Source organism: Colletotrichum truncatum (genome assembly GCF_014235925.2).
Source record: "Colletotrichum truncatum strain CMES1059 chromosome Unknown Contig_0003, whole genome shotgun sequence".
In the NCBI taxonomy this organism is placed as follows: domain Eukaryota; kingdom Fungi; phylum Ascomycota; class Sordariomycetes; order Glomerellales; family Glomerellaceae; genus Colletotrichum; species Colletotrichum truncatum.
The window spans coordinates 1,144,036-1,159,449 of NW_027222400.1; the positions used below are offsets into that span (position 1 = coordinate 1,144,036).

Here is a 15,414-nt window from a genome sequence, read left to right on the forward strand (position 1 = left end):
TCGACTCTGTGGGCCTTGTTTAAAAGGGCATGTTGGTTCCCCCCTTCCCGATGATTTTAACCCGATAGTTTGTCTTCGGATTTCCGCAGTCGTCGCGAATCAGTTTTGACTTACAGATATATCGACGGACACACAGAGCTTTCTCGCACCACTCGGCTGCATTGAATCAGCTACAATCTCCATAAAACTCGAATTGCCTTTTTTTAAGTTGGCTGCTGGAGCCTCGTATGCCAATAAACTTTGGTCCCCGAAAGTACCCCAGGATCCCCCAGACATCGCCGGCATTGGAAGCTTTTATCGGTTGTTGGTCGTATGATGGCTGCGGCAGTAGACGCTCACACAGAGCCAGAAGTGACAGGGCACAGTCACCGAATACCGAGGTGAGTTATATCTGATTTTATTTTGGCCTTGGTCCTTTTCTCATTGTGCATTTTGGTCCCTTATTTTCCCTTCCTATTCGGGGGTCTTTAAACTCATTTTAGGCTTCGCTTTGCCCTCTCGTCATTTTCAGTGGAACTGGGCTCAAGTGCCGCCCAACTTCCTGAATGAGCCGGAGAGACCGCTCCAGCGCATTGCAGTGCAGTGCATTGGGTGTGGGTTAAGCGACAGAAGTGGCCCCAGCTTCTCTGCCCCCCCCACATCTCTAAGCCCCACCAAGTGTGGCTTGTCCCCTTGTCACCTCGGCTTTTTGGTCCTTGCGTCACCGTTCAATACGTGTGCAATGCAGCTGCTCAGCCACCCGTTGGCCACGTCTCCTCCCCTACCCTGAGGCTACCCCACACCCTTTCGTCAGGCCTCAAGTCATCATTCAAGCCTCACTCGCCATTGCTGCATTGGACTTTCCCTTTTCTGCCTCCCTCACATGCGACTTCTCTACCATACGCGTACTTGCCTTACATGAGTTTATTGGGAGTCGGCAGCTACTCAGCTCGCCCTGCCCGTTCCCAGTTTTGGTCTTTCCAAAAGACGGGACCAGTGCACCGCACCCGCCCGTTTTGCTGCACCTTGCAAGCCTCTTTTTTATTTTTATTTTTATTTTTCCCAGTGTTTACTAGTATCATACTCCATACTCCGTACTCCGTACCGTTCTTGCATTCCTCTGGCCTCCAATGTCTGTTCTTCATTCCTTCCCCACTCTAGTCGCCGCCGCCCACTAAGTTAGCCCGTCTTTCTTCCCTGTACGAAAAAAAAATAAAAAAGAGTGACCCTGTGACTGGAGACTCGGGAGGCTCCAAAAGAGAGCGATACAACTGCAAGCAAAAGTATCTTAGAGGACCCTCTTTGCTTCCCCCCCGCCTTAAAAATTGCAGGGAAAAGTAGACCGGGGAAAAAAAAAATTACACACAGAGCCGACTCGACTCAAGTGAGGGTCCTGGTTGTTCTTATTTTCTAGCCGCTTTTTGATTCCCTCGTCATCCCTTCCCCCATCCCCGTCTTCCCCCAATTTGTTTACAATCCCATTTTCCCCCTCCAGCTATTCTTTTTTATTTTTTTCTTCTCTTTACCACCACTATTCTTCGTTGTCGTCGTCCTCCTCCGTTCCCGCTTTCCAAAGATCGGCATTCATCTTGAACTGGATAGTCGCCTCTGACGCAACTCCACATCAGAAGTCGCTTTCTCGCCTTCCGCTCCTCTCATCGTCATAACCACCACCAACCCCAACCGAATCATCATCGCAACAGCTCTAGCTCAACATCCAGCTCGACCTCCGTCGGCTCCTCTCTCGACTCTTCCGCCCCCTCGTCCCCTCCCACAAACAGCCCTACCAACATCTCAAAGTCCGGCCCAAGGTCCGAGTCGCGGTTGAGTATGCCTTTCAGGAAGATGGCTCGTCATTTCGGTGACACTGTAAGACCCTTCTCATCTCACCTCTCCTCTCTTCACTCGTCTTTCCCTCCCCACGAAGCCTCCGTCGCACTGCTCTCCCACGTCGGACGACAACAATACCACCAGCGACGACGGACAGACGGATGGGCACATGCGCCCTTCGTCTCGTCGCCACGGTTGCTCGAGTCCTCGTGCGATGCGCAGCCCAACGCGGCGGGGTACCACCGAGGGGGAATGGTTCTGTTTCAGCGCAAAGAGCCAAGTGTGAACTGACCCAGCCCGCGTCCTAGCTCTCCCCGCAGGCACCCTACCTGTCGTGTAAGTCGCACCCCCTCCCAGTTCCCCTCCCCCGATATCCGACCACGCCCACGCGCGCGTCCCGTGGGCAAGCCTCCATCTGGTGTCGCTATCATGGACCCGACTGACTGGTTTTCCAAAATTGCAGATCACGATATCCTCCGTATGTACCCTCCGAACCTTGCGCGCCTCGAGCCGCTCCGCCTCTTCCGGTTCTCCCGAGTTACGCTAGCTTACTCACACAATCTACAGTTACATACGAAGACATCAAGTCTCTGAAGAACGACTGGTTGACAGATAACGTACGCATTCCTCATTTCTCCTGTTTCGCCTATCGCAGCCAGCTAACGTATTAATAGAACATTGCATTCTGGGAAGAGTCAGTTGCGTCCGTTTTCTTTTCTCTACCAGCTTTACAGACTAACAATGTCAGATGGCTCGAACGCGAAATCCTGCCCAAGTACCCCCAGGCCCGCATCGTCCTCCTTAGGCCATCCATGACCTTCCTCCTCATGAAGGAGCCCGATATGCGCCAAATCCGCTCCGCCCTCCCCGATTTCAGGAAAGTCACCCACATCTTCCTGCCCATCAACGATGCCCGAAACGTAGCCCAAGCCGAAGGCGGTTCCCATTGGTCCTTGCTGCTCGTAAGCGCAATCGACGGCGTCGCCTTCCACTACGACTCTCTAGGCGGCGCAAACTTCGCCGAAGGCAGGCTAGCAACGCACAAGATGTCGGAAATCCTTGGCCGGCCTCTCCGCTACCTGAACCTCGACGACGCCCCCCAACAGGAGAATGGCAGTGACTGCGGCGTCTTCGTCTGCATTCTCATGCGCCATCTCCTCGTCAAGCGCCTGCTGAGCGCAAACGCCCGTGAGAAGGTCAGCATGAGCATGGCTAACAAGCTCATCGACAGCCATGGAGGCCGCAAGGAGATGCTCAAGATCATTGAGAGCCTGAGGAAAGAGGGCGAGAGGAGGAGATCGTAAGCGCTTCCTTTATACCCCCGTATCTTTTCCCCCCAGTAATGTGGCCATTTGCCGTCTTGTCTCGTGTATTTGTTGTACTTGCCACCGCTTTGTACCGAAAGGGTTCCCTGACACCCCTTCTTTAAAAAGGAGAAGCGCATCACCGTACTCATCAAAGACGCCACCGCGGATTGAGTAAATCGAACATATTCAAGGACCCTTAGCAAGAGGCTCCTTATTGCAACGATTACCAATAGCGACCGACCTCAAACGAAACTGGCCGAGCCAGAGTCGATACCTTTTTCCCTCTAATGGTTTCGATCAACGATATCCACGAAGGCATGCAAACTGTACTTTTTTTTTCCTTTCTTTTTTCCCCTTCCTTTTCCGAACAATTACACCTATCGACAAAAATGCTACGACGTATGGGGCGACAACTGCAACTGAAGTAAAGAGGAGCCTACGGTGAGGACGAAGGAACAGTCAAGAATGGTGCATGCGAGCATCCCTACTTGCGTCCGCCAAATTTTCCGAGAGGCGCTCTGATTCAAGGTTTTGGGCGCCAGCCCCACACGGACGACAATATCTGAAGAGGAGTATGGTGCTGCAGCTGGCCTGAATTTTGAAGGGCAATATGCAGTGATGGGTAGTAAGCGCGCGATTCGTTTTAACGTGATGTGCGCTGTTTGCTACAATGGCCGTGCAGAGTAGAGAAACGTGAAGCAGAAAAAAAAAATGATGAATTGCGGGGACAGGCGAGGCGTTTGGGCGTGCTCAGGAGGATGAAGACGTGGGAAAGAAATGGTTGTTATTTTTGCGACTTGTTCCGATGAGCAGAGTTGCTTTGCGCGGGGCCAACCGGGACTTGATTCTTATGTTGTTCTTCATATTGGTGGTTCGGAAGCGTTGACTTTGATCAATCATCTAAAGACAATTGGACGTGAGTCCTTGCGCAATGCCCGGTTTATATGCTAGTGTGAGTGTGAACGTTTTTCGAGCAGCAACGACGTTGACTGTACGTGAATGGTAGATGCTATGGAGCTCACACTGGAGCTGTGCCCTTGACTGAGTTATCAATACCGGGACGATGAATGAAAATGAGTTGAAAGACGCGATTACATTGCGCGTATGCGTCTGCAAAGGGTCAATCTTTCATTTTAACCAGATTTCCAATATAAGCTAGAGGACCTCGGGTGGGCTGGACCCGACATGTCTAGCCGAGCCCTTGCTGGTATATCCTAAACGTCTAACAGTAATTATGTGGCAGGCGATATGCCCCGTCCGTCATTCATAGTTGCGCCATTTGGTGTAGGCCCAAAATGAGTGGGACAGGAAACAAATTCTGCTGCCTCTGATGCCCAGATTCCATTGTGTGGAAGGGCTTAGTACATCCGAGTTGTGCTTACAACCAACCCATAGTGAACTGGTAATCATGTGGCACATCTAGGAGGGTCAGGGTCCATTTCAGCAAAAACGCGTAACATGGCTTGCCTGGACTTCTGTTGTAAGCAGTTTTCCCGCTATCTGCGGAGGTAGGCAGCTTGATGGGAGGTAGCGACCTCTGAATTCACACACACACACACACACACTCCCTATTGAACCTGATCCCTCTTGCATACGTATCATCCTCGCCGCAATGCTGATTACAGCTTTTGGGCCGGGGAACATGTGCGGGGTGAGCTCCCCTAAGGTATGCTCTAGCTCTTGTTCAATCCACCATATGGAGGTGAAAGCTACCCCGGCTTGAAGCTTTCCTTGCCGTATTGGTGCTAGCAGTTTGGCGGTTCAGGTCTATCGCCGGTTGCGGGACTCCCAGCCTGTTTTCATCGTTGGCCCAGTCAATAAACGATTAGCATGTGTATTGCACAAAGACATTTTCAAAGTATCCTGTAAAATAGTTTCTGGCGCACGAGAACGAGTGTATGGGACAAGGATACTGCTCCAAAAGGCCCGCCTCTTGTGCGGAGATTGGCATCAAAAGGCATCTATCCCACCCTGGATGCTTACTCCGAGTCCAAAATCAACAGGATCTCGAAGGAGTTGGTTGGTAATTTCATGTCAGCTGTACATATAGAGACAACAACTTGCCCAACGCCAACTGGCCCGTAATTGCTGGACAAAAGCTGAACAGCCATCTTGTTGTCGTGAGCCTGCGGACTTTCCTCCCATATCCCAATAGCGGATGTCGCGTCGATGCCCCCCCACTAAATAGGCGTGGCGGACTTCAGCGACGAACACCCCCCTTCTTTTGACCCATGTTTTTTCCACGCCCATACTTTATATATCCGCCGCCTCGTCCGTCCGGTCGGCACCCGCATCCTCGGAAATTCTGGGACATTCCAGGTTGGGGTCGTCGTCATCCAAACACGCCTAAGGGGAAAAAAAAAACCTCCGACCGCCATTTAAACCCTCTCAACCGTTACTTCCCATCCCCCCCGTTTCACAACAATCGCCTCATCGGAGGAATCTCTTGCATCATCCCAGCTTCATCCCTCCCCAACCAAACAGACGACGTCCCGTCTCATCTGATAATATCAGTCCAGCCCAGCTCGCTCAGACCCCACCGACAGGCACATCCGGCGGCACGGCCGATAACAAACGAAAAGAAAAAGAAAAAAAAATATGGCGGCGACGACGACTGTCGAAGTCCCGCAGGAACCGGCCACTTGCCTCCGGCGCCTCCAGGACCTCGCCGTCTCATATCTTTCGAAACCCACTCCCTCCTCGAAACCCTCATACCCGCCCATCTCAAGCATCCCCCGGACTTCCGATGCCCGTCTCGCCGCAGCCGCCCCGGATGCGGACCCCTCCGCCGAAAAGACCGTCCTCTACCTCGCCTACGGCTCCAACCTCTGCGCCGAAACCTTCCTAGGGACCCGAGGCATCCGTCCCGTGTCCCAGGTAAACGTCTCCGCGCCCTCTCTCTCCCTCGTCTTCGACCTCCCTGGCGTTCCCTACCGCGAGCCCTGCTTCGCCAACACCGCCCCGCGAAAGGTCCCAGAACTCCCGAACCCGGGAAACCCCCCCAAGCTGCCCCCCATCGCACCGCCCCTGCCACCCCCCGCCACCGGCAAGAAAGCGGAAGAAGGCACGCCGACCCCGGACAACCTGGGCTGGTCAAAGGGTCTCTACGGCGTAGTCTACGAAGTGACGACCAGCGACTACGCAACCATTGTCGCGACCGAAGGCGGCGGCTCATCCTACACCGACATCTTCGTCCCCTGCATCCCCCTCCCGCCGCGCGTGTCCGTCCCTGAAAAGCCGCCAATCGACATCCCTCGCCCCTTTCTCGCACACACCCTCTACTCCCCCGCCATCCCAGACGCCCCGCCAGACGACGACGACGAGGACGACGACGACAACGACGACACAAAGAAACCCAAACCCCCGACCGACCCGCGCAAGGAGTGGTACTACCGCTTCATCAAGCGCCCGCGCCGTCCGGACCCGGAGTACGCCCAGCCCTCGGCGCGTTACCTAAAGCTCATCACCGACGGCGCCGCGGAGCACGAGCTGCCCGACGACTACCAGCGCTGGCTGAACAGCCTGCAGCCCTACACCGTCACGACGTGGGGACAGCGGGTGGCGCAGTTTCTGCTGACGCTCGTCTTTTTGCCTTTTCTCCTCTTCTTCCTGTTCCTGAGCAAGATCCTGGCCGGCAAGGACGGCAAGTTACCTCTGTGGCTCGCCGTTTCGATGGGCGTTTTGTTCAATGTCATTTGGATGGCCTACGATTACGTGCTCAAGCCTGTCTTTGGCGACGGCGAGAGGACGGAGGAAGACAAGGAGGACGTCTTACGTTTGTCTAGACCGTGGATCGGCGCTCTTGGGACGGACGCGGAGAAGAATAGGTTGTTGAGCGATTGGTGAGGATGATGAGATTCGTGGGAGGTTTTTTTTTTATTCGAGGGATATTCTCGAGGGATCTGTAATTTCTTACATTACGCGCTTTGTACACTTTTAGAACAGAACACGGCTTTTCTAAAGTTGGGATACCACCGGGTCACCAGATTGATCAAACAAACTATATTTGCTTAAACTTCATTCGCCTAAACTTGTCTAAATCCGTCCCGCATTATGCCGCTGGGGTATTTGATCCAGAGGATATATGTCTCAATGTGCGTCATCTCAATCCTATCCCAGACTCCGTGCCTCCGCGCTACATGCCTCCTACGCGTGTCATCCGGTGCCGTGCCGTAAGCTTCCTTTCCATCAAAGCCAGTAATGTTCCGTATTAAGCGAATTTTGGTTCTTCTTCTTCCGTGTCACAACCACTTCTTGGCCCACCCTAACTATCCGAGACCAAACTCGGGATGTCGTCAACGCTGTACCGTCCTTCGAGGATGCCGTGCACGGCGGTGAATAGCGGGTAGTCCTTCTCCAGCCCCCTCGCCTTGAGGAAGCTGTTCACCTCCTTTGCCGTGCTGGTACCCTGCAGCAGCTGGCCGTTGAGCTCGCGCTTCTCAATCTCCTGGACGCTGACACCCTCTGCGACAGCCATCTTGGCGCACCTGAAGTTGCGACCGCCACTGCAAGAGGTAATCAGATCCGCCACGCCGGCCGACTCCTCGGTGAATGTGCCCGCGTGCACCGTTTCTCCAAAGAACTCCTTTCCAAAGTTGACCATCTCGAGCAAACCCACGCGCATGATGGCAGCCTTGGCGTTGTCACCCCAGCCGCGGCCGTCGACGAAGCCTGCCGCCAGCGCGACAATGTTCTTGAGGGCACCGCCAAGGGAGACACCGGCAACGTCGGAAACCATGCGGACGTGGAAGTAGGGACGGTGGAAGAGGGTCTTGAAAATCTGGTGGTCGAGGGGTGGGTACTCGGCCGGGACGGGGGTGAGCTTCGTCTTGGAGGTGCGGCCACGGGCGTCCTTGTGCTGCATGTCAACGGGCGTCAAGGGCGCAACACCGTTGCCGTTAGGTGAGGTGGAACGCGGGGTGGGCGCACGGGAGTTGTCCATCGGCGGGGGATCGTAGGCAATGGTGGTCTCGGACCACTTCTCGGCAGCGATTTCGGACGCAATGTTGGCACCGGAGAGGGCACCGCAATAGATTCCGAGACCATCGCCGATCCACTCGGAGAAGAGCGAGATGCCGTCATCGGTCACGTTTACACCCTTGATGCAGGAGATGCCGCGGGCAAAGGGGAGAATGTGGCCGCGCAGCTGCTTGCAGACGTTGCCAATAAACTGATGGGGAAGGTTGAAGATGAGGATGGAGGAGTCCTTGACGGCATCCTGAAGAGAAGGGTTCGCAATGATGTTGCTGGGGAGCTTGATACCGGGGAGGTACTTTGTGTTTTCGTGGTGTTTGTTGATGACGGCCGTCAGCTTCTGCGGAGAGTCGCCAACAGCGGGGTCATAGTATGGTGAGGACTTGTCGAGGACGACATCTTCTTCGTAAACCCACATGTGGACATCTTCCACAAACAGGTCGGGGTGGGCTTTTGTGTTTTCAGCAACAATCTTGCAAATGGTAGAGCCCCTTGTGAGATCACAGTTAGTCATGATATCACCGACGTGGGTGGCTTGTGGGGGAGGGAGAGAGGAAATTACCAGTTACCAGAGCCCACCACGGTGACCTTGTGTCTCTTATCGGCGCCGAGAAAAGCCATTGTAGAAGAGGAATGAAATCGACGTTGGGGAAAGCTGCTTCTGGCGATTGAAACAACAGATCGTAGACGGAAGAGCATGAGGCACAGCTGGAAGAGAGAATCGGCAGAAAAGGAGATGGGGTGGTGCAAGAAGTTTATCTATTATGTACTGGGTTAGGTGTAAGGGAGGGTCCAGTCCAGTCGGCCAGGTCCAGACAGGTATCGGCTATCAGGTGTGAGTGATTGTGTGCGCGTGTGTGTGTGTCTTGGTCGTCGGCGGTGGCAGAAAAAAAAAAGAAAAAGAGACAACGACGGCGGCCATTATCGTGGTCCCGGTCCGCATGTGTTTTTGCCCCTCTATTTGGGTCCAATGTCACCACCTTTTTTCTACCACCCCCAGTTCTATCCCTGGAGGGAAAGAAGCTGCCATTGTCAGCGGCGGCGACTGGAGCAGGTTTACCGGGGTGGTCCTTCCCAGCGGCAGTGTTGAGAGCAGCATGACGCACGTCCTACCCGGCAGGGTTGCGGCAGAGCTCCTGACCGCTTTCCACTTTAGGTATAGTCGCTCAACGAAATGCCAGGGGTTGAGGCCGAGTCGGGCCCTTTCTAGACTGGGGAGGCGGTCACCAGCTTGGGGGGGAGCTCATTCAGCGCTCTTTCCTTCTGTGTACGTCTTCTTTACGTAGTTACGTCTACGCAGCAAAGAATCAATCAGTACGTACCTCCCACACTCACCTCTTTGAAGGAAGCCACAATGAGTAAGGTACTAATTACTACTAAGTAGACACTACAGTGGCTATCGGACAGCCTCGGCCGGCCTCTCCGCTACCCCGGGGCTCTGGCCGAGGCACCACGGGAATGCCCCAGATGCTCGTGTGCCCGTGTAGTAACTTTCAGGCTGTGTTTCCCCTTATTTTTCTCCCCTAATTCAGCTGTTCTACCCTGGATCTCGGCTTATCACAAGACAGAGGGGAAAAAGCCAACAAACTGCCCACCACATTATGCCCCTCGGTGCCCTCCCATGTCTTTCTACCATGTAGTATTCTTTCCCCCTGCCAAAATGTTCGTGTCAAAGTGGCTCCTTAGTGGGAACCACACGAAAACGAACCAACGGCCTCACGATTAGATTGCAGTGCATCCTCCTCAGCATTCCGGTTTCCTCCTTTGGACCCCCAATCAGTCCCCTGTCGTCAGATGGGGAATCACATGCAATTGTGTTTTTTTTTTCCCGTCCGATTCCCTCTCCCGTTCCTGTCCCATGTTCTGGGAGATCGCCGCATGGGTCGACTCCTAGCCAATTCTCTCATTGGCGAAAGCACGAGAATAGCTGCAACGCGGATGCGGCTGCGGCTGAACTCCGACCGACAGATTAAGAATGCCGCGAGCTACATTCACCAAAATCACCAAAGTCACGCCGTTTGGTCCGCATTGCTGCTGACCCCGGGGAATCTTGACTTGCGCCCGGTTCCGCGTGGTCGCCTAACTCGATTGCTCCCGTCCCGACGGACTTTTGACCGTTTCGCCGTCCGCCTTGCCTCAAGCGGAATGGCATACCCGTTTGGTTCATTCCTAGAATTTAACGGCATCAAGCCGATCCCCAGGTTTTGCGTCGGCGTGGCTTCATCCTCTGAAACATGTTTCTTCTGCTTTCTGCAGCGGCGCGCGAACAGTTTCACCGTCTTGACTGTTAGTCGTGGAAGTCCAGGTGCCGTGCTAGCCATGTCTACCATACTTATATATATGGATGAACCTTTACCCGCCCACGTAAAAGTATATGAAATTGGAGAAAATGCAAAACACATTGGTCATCGCAATAGCATTGTCGTAGACCTTGTAGCTGTCGACCGGGTAATATCTTGGCTTCCGTCTTTTAAATCAAATTGTGTTCTGGTCTCCCTCGGAGACCAATAAACACTTGAACCTAATCACCTGGTGGTGGAGTCTGCCAAGCATCGCCGTGGCAGTGGACAAAACCAGGAACATCCAGACTGCTGCGTGATCTAATTTTAGAACTACTTGTTATTCATTATGGTCATGTCCACTGGTGTCGCACACCGTTGACGCTCTACATTCCGATCAACGCCAAATTCTACACAGCGAGCGTCGGGTATCTTCATCATGACAAGCTCACCAACTAACCACTCATCCGCAAAGAATTGCCACCGAAACCATGCCGTTTAGCCGTCCTTCTCGTTGTACTTCACGCCAGACATCTAATTGATATTCGTCAGTATTGTTCGCACTGCCAGTGGTGGACCAATACGTACCAGGAACGGACCAAGGTAGGTAAGTGGAACTCCCGATTCGCTACTCCAGAACATAGGTACTCCGTAGCCTCTCTGGTCCGGGCAGTTGATGAATTCTGGCGGGTTGTTACGTTGGTTGAGGGCCTGGTAAGGGTTGTAGTCAAAGTTGAACTCGCATACGGGAATATTCGACTGAACGGGAATCGAGTCAGTAAGCGGGTTCACTCATGCAAAACCTGAAGGAAGGCGAGGCGAAGGTTGAGAGTTGACTTACAGCACAGCTCAATGACAAGTCCTTGACATCGAATGCGTCGGAGCCGTTCTTCCCCTGGCATTCTTGCGAATCAATGTAGAGTTCACGGGGAGTCGTCCAGTTCTTGGAGAACGCTGTGCCCAATATCTCCTGCATGCGATCCATTCCAATATCTTGCCGTGGCGTCAGCGGTGTTGCAGGAGACGTTAAATGTCATGCTCTAACATACCGTTTGCCCTGGCAAGGCCATAGGCATCTTTGCCATCGTACCAGATTGGCCCGCAGGTACTGTGGTCGTCGAGTTTGCTGCAGTCATAGGGGTCGATTGGGATCAAACGAGGGTCAACGCCGGGGCTGCATCCGGTTAATCATTGTTCCAACGTATCTACCAATGCGACTAACTCACTTCTTTACTGCAAAGTAATCGGCCTGCTGCAGGGCCTGGTTGAACACCCACTTGAGGAGGTTGTGAAACATGAAATCGGTGTTTTCGGGAAGGTCGGTCTTCATTTTCTGTTTTCGATATATTGTCAGCTTCACAACGCCTTCGCGAGGGATGCATGCTTCCTTACCACACTGAACGCTCCTTGGGAAGTAATCGCGGCAAACGTCTTGAAATCGGTTTGGATTTCCGTCAACGTGTCGCCCACTTGCTTCTGGTAGTCATTTACGTGCTGAGACAAAGCTTCCGAAAGTCCCTCCCACGGTACTTGGTATACCGGCTTATTCGGGAACAAAATGTTATAAAGACCGATACCACCACCGAGGACACCGGCCAGTGAATTAAACATGATAGCTCCCGGGATCCAGGCGCCAAAAAGGGGGCCGAAAGCCTTTTTCACACCCATTAATGTCAGAGCCCTGTGGGTTTGGTGTAAGATCTTACCGCAAACTGTCCAAGTGTCACGGCGTAAATTGGAGCGAAAAGGGGCGTCTTGGGATGCGAGTCTTTTGGCGGCGCAACTACTTTGACAATCTCGGCAACGGTTCCACTGTTTAGAAATGTCAGATGGTGTGAGTGAATCATCAATGGGGAGAACCCATACATTGCGGTGGCCTGGCCTTGGAGAAGAGCTGCATGGTAGTTGGTAAAGAAGAGGTTGATGGCTAACACAATGTAAGCTTTCCTTAACCAGAACACTCTTGTGGTTCAGAAAAGAAAACTGACAATAAATGTTCCAGATAACCTGTGCCGGGGTCATTAGCGACGATCTTGGTTCTGGAAGCCTCTCAAAACTTACATAGAATTCCTGATACGACGCATATTCGGCATTGCGCCCGCTGGGAGGCGGTGTGCACCCGTTCAGCGCTACGAAGTCGCAGCTCCATGTGATTAAACCCTGTGTCAAAGTCAGAGGGTAACAGACAATTGTGCGTGACTTTGGTGGTGCATACGGCGGTATCTAAGTAGCATTGGCCAAAACCCTTATTTTGCGACTTGCATCTCTCGGAATTTTTCGACCACCAATCCTGCAGATATTGTCAGCACACGGCGGGTCTCAAGTATGAAAATTCATTTGCATGTTTGATACGCACGTTGAGATGATTATTCATTTCCAGAACCTCCCAGCATTCTGGCTGTATGCTATTTCGATCGCGTATCGCGTTAGCAAGTTGAAGATCTGAAGAGAGGATAGACTGAGCAAGTGGGTTCCATACCCGTCTGGCGAAGAAGGAGAGCATTTGTCAACGGTAACATTTGTCCGTTGTTGAAGTGCATGAGGCTCTTCTCTCAGAGTGTGGACAACTGGTGACGCATTGACAACCAGAGAGAAAAGAGTGACTAGGCTCCAGAGAACCATTGTGTTCGTAGGTGAATGAAAGAAATGACAGACTTGCGCAGTCGAAAATCGTGGCCAGCGGAAACGGCAAAGAATCCGGGATATAGTTATTTGAATGCGCACACACGAGTTCGGCTCGGGCAGCTCTCCCTGCTCGAACGGCATCTGGCCCAGCGCCTATGCCTGGTCCCCCAAAGGGGGATCGTGCTCGTGTGATTAGGATTCCCCGCAAACTGGGACCGAGCCACGACCCAGTCTTTCCATGGGACGGGGTTCTGTCAACGGCGATCCTGCAAGTATCATCCCGTCACGTAACAGGGGCATATGGGATCGCCGGCCAACTCTGTTATATTAATTTCATGCGGCATATGGATTACAATGGGTACCCTCAACATCACATAGACTACTGGCCACTCCACTCTGTGCTATAGTCCCTTTTGGGTCAAGCCCCTCGTATTAGCTATATCCAAGTATGCGATTCAAGCGTGATATTTCCTGGCGACTTATATGTGAAAGATTGCTGCGGCCCTGGGCATACTGACTCAACATCCCACCGGCGACCTTTTTTAGCTCACTTTTTCTACGTTTAGAGCGGTTCGTCCAATATTTCATTCCTTCCGCTCAAGAGTTATCAGACGAAGAGAGTGTTACAGCTTTTATTCCAAAGCCCTTACAGAAACATTAATCAAAACTGACACCCTCCTCGACTAATCCATATTTGTTTTACCACTTCATCAACTGTTCATCAACTTTCCATCATGCGTTCAACCTCATTTCTTCCCCTCTTCGTTTCTTCAACACTTGTTGCCGTTGCAACAGCAGAGAGCTGCTGTTGGGGCGACAACTGGGCTTACACAAACTGGCTATGGCAGAAGTGGGATGAGCCTGCCGGAGTAGTTCGCTGCGGCCTGGGTGGCAACTTTCCGCCTGGTACCAAGTGTACTGTGGAAAACTCGAAAGACTCAAAGGGAAATATCCAGGCGGTGACCAACGTCACGTTTGGCGGCAACTCCCAGCCCTTCAGGTTCCGCATCGGCATCGACCCCAACAGCTGTGATACTTTACCCAATGACAAGGTCATCACTGGATGGGAAGGCTGGGGCGCTTATCTCTTCAAATCTCATGAGTTTAACCCGCAAAGACTCGAATCATGTACGCAGGATCATGCAGCATGACATCAAAGGTATGTGGTTGGGCTTCATTCTTCAGCCACACAACTTGCGTCACCATACTAAGAGGAAACAGTAACATCACTTGAGAGGAATCTGTGGGATGTTGGGTGTTTGTGGTCTCGATTATTTTTAGCCAGTCAATACCAGGAATGAAATATTTGCCTCGAAATACAGTATTAATGAAGACCTAAGATTGAACACGAGATAATGCTTTGTCTATACGTGATTATTCTCAATTTTTCTATGAAGTGAAAATTGTTTAATATCATTCCTCTTTCCAAGTGGGACTTCAATAACGCTTTTTTGACCTGTATGTTTCATGTCTTAGTGGTAATGTGTGGTAATTGCCGAGCTTGGAAAATTGAGTTTAGAGTAACGGCAGGCAACAACAGGCGTGACCATTTCCGGGGCTAGAACACTCAATTGTTCAGAGAGATAGATTGGTGATTGTCATCTTATGATGTTAGCTTACGTACTTCGACTTGCTCTTATCTTTTTACTTTGAAGCTACCATGGGTGTTTCCGTTGATTTCACTATATCATGATGTAAATATAGCCTGATGGTGGCAGCATTCACTCCACAGCCACTTATCCGGAGGTCTGGGCAAGGAGGAGAAGTCCAGGCCGATGAGTAAGGTTATCAGTTCTCACCTGGGATGCGCGGTTTGAGAAAAAGGACCAACTAATTGCTTTGCTAGTCACGCGTTGCTGAGGAGCGCTTCCCAGAAGTCTATCAATTTTCGCAAATATTATTGCGGAGTATATGTCAAGTGTCATGTGCACGTATGCAGTCATTCCAGTGCCGATCACTAAGCCAGTGTATGATCGGCACCTGCTCAGCCCATTTGCGCACTTGTTGTTGACTCGCGTGTTGGCCACTTGGGCCGCCGGCCAGTCCAGCCCTTCTGTCTTTCCAAAATACGAGATTAAAGATTATGATACCAATTAGCGCGGAGAGCACTGTCAGCAGTTGGGTCAACGGAGCTTTCCATCCTGTGGTTGTCAGGTGTGGTTGTCAGGAAAGAGTCAAGAACAAAACAGGACGACAAGAGTTAAACTAAGCATGGTGTTAGTTAACCCGGTTTTGTTGTTACGCTTGGGCCAGTTTCTTGTTTTCTTCAATGCCTTCTCGGGGCTTAGACGTTTATCCATGGCTCATTCTGACGTCGAGAAACCCTCACTCTTCTTGGGTCGCGTGAGTCGGTACTAAGAGTCCAGCAGCCTTATGCGCCTTACCCCGCGTCTGTCCTATTAAGGTACTGAGATAATGTG

General features: G+C 52.1%; 5 protein-coding genes across 5 annotated transcripts; 3 read left to right on the top strand and 2 right to left on the bottom strand.

Annotated features, from left to right (window-relative positions):
* Positions 1 to 1,581: 1,581 nt before the first annotated feature.
* CTRU02_205196 (Ulp1 protease family protein) lies at positions 1,582 to 3,113 on the top strand (the record flags this gene model as incomplete). Its single annotated transcript, XM_070204515.1, has 6 exons — positions 1,582 to 2,064; positions 2,118 to 2,145; positions 2,273 to 2,287; positions 2,377 to 2,426; positions 2,484 to 2,503; positions 2,558 to 3,113. Coding segments are annotated over 6 exons (1,152 nt in total), but the record flags the coding sequence as incomplete, so codon positions are not given.
* Positions 3,114 to 5,714: 2,601 nt separating this feature from the next.
* CTRU02_205197 (gliotoxin biosynthesis protein) lies at positions 5,715 to 6,962 on the top strand (the record flags this gene model as incomplete). Its single annotated transcript, XM_036724223.1, has 1 exon — positions 5,715 to 6,962. One exon carries the CDS (start codon positions 5,715 to 5,717, stop codon positions 6,960 to 6,962), a length of 1,248 nt encoding a protein of 415 aa, XP_036583850.1.
* Positions 6,963 to 7,380: 418 nt separating this feature from the next.
* Positions 7,381 to 8,789, bottom strand: CTRU02_205198 (glycerol-3-phosphate dehydrogenase; the record flags this gene model as incomplete). The annotated part of the gene is made up of 2 exons (XM_036724222.1): positions 7,381 to 8,581; positions 8,653 to 8,789. The coding sequence occupies 2 exons, from the start codon at positions 8,787 to 8,789 to the stop codon at positions 7,381 to 7,383; spliced, it is 1,338 nt and encodes a 445-aa protein (XP_036583849.1).
* Positions 8,790 to 10,903: 2,114 nt separating this feature from the next.
* CTRU02_205199 (uncharacterized protein) lies at positions 10,904 to 12,991 on the bottom strand (the record flags this gene model as incomplete). Its single annotated transcript, XM_036724221.2, has 11 exons — positions 10,904 to 11,128; positions 11,211 to 11,362; positions 11,419 to 11,543; positions 11,596 to 11,702; positions 11,762 to 12,022; positions 12,076 to 12,181; positions 12,236 to 12,296; positions 12,370 to 12,529; positions 12,585 to 12,659; positions 12,726 to 12,774; positions 12,849 to 12,991. The coding sequence occupies 11 exons, from the start codon at positions 12,989 to 12,991 to the stop codon at positions 10,904 to 10,906; spliced, it is 1,464 nt and encodes a 487-aa protein (XP_036583848.2).
* Positions 12,992 to 13,728: 737 nt separating this feature from the next.
* Positions 13,729 to 14,145, top strand: CTRU02_205200 (uncharacterized protein; the record flags this gene model as incomplete). Its single annotated transcript, XM_036724220.1, has 1 exon — positions 13,729 to 14,145. The coding sequence occupies one exon, from the start codon at positions 13,729 to 13,731 to the stop codon at positions 14,143 to 14,145; it is 417 nt and encodes a 138-aa protein (XP_036583847.1).
* Between the last annotated feature and the right edge of the window lie 1,269 nt (positions 14,146 to 15,414).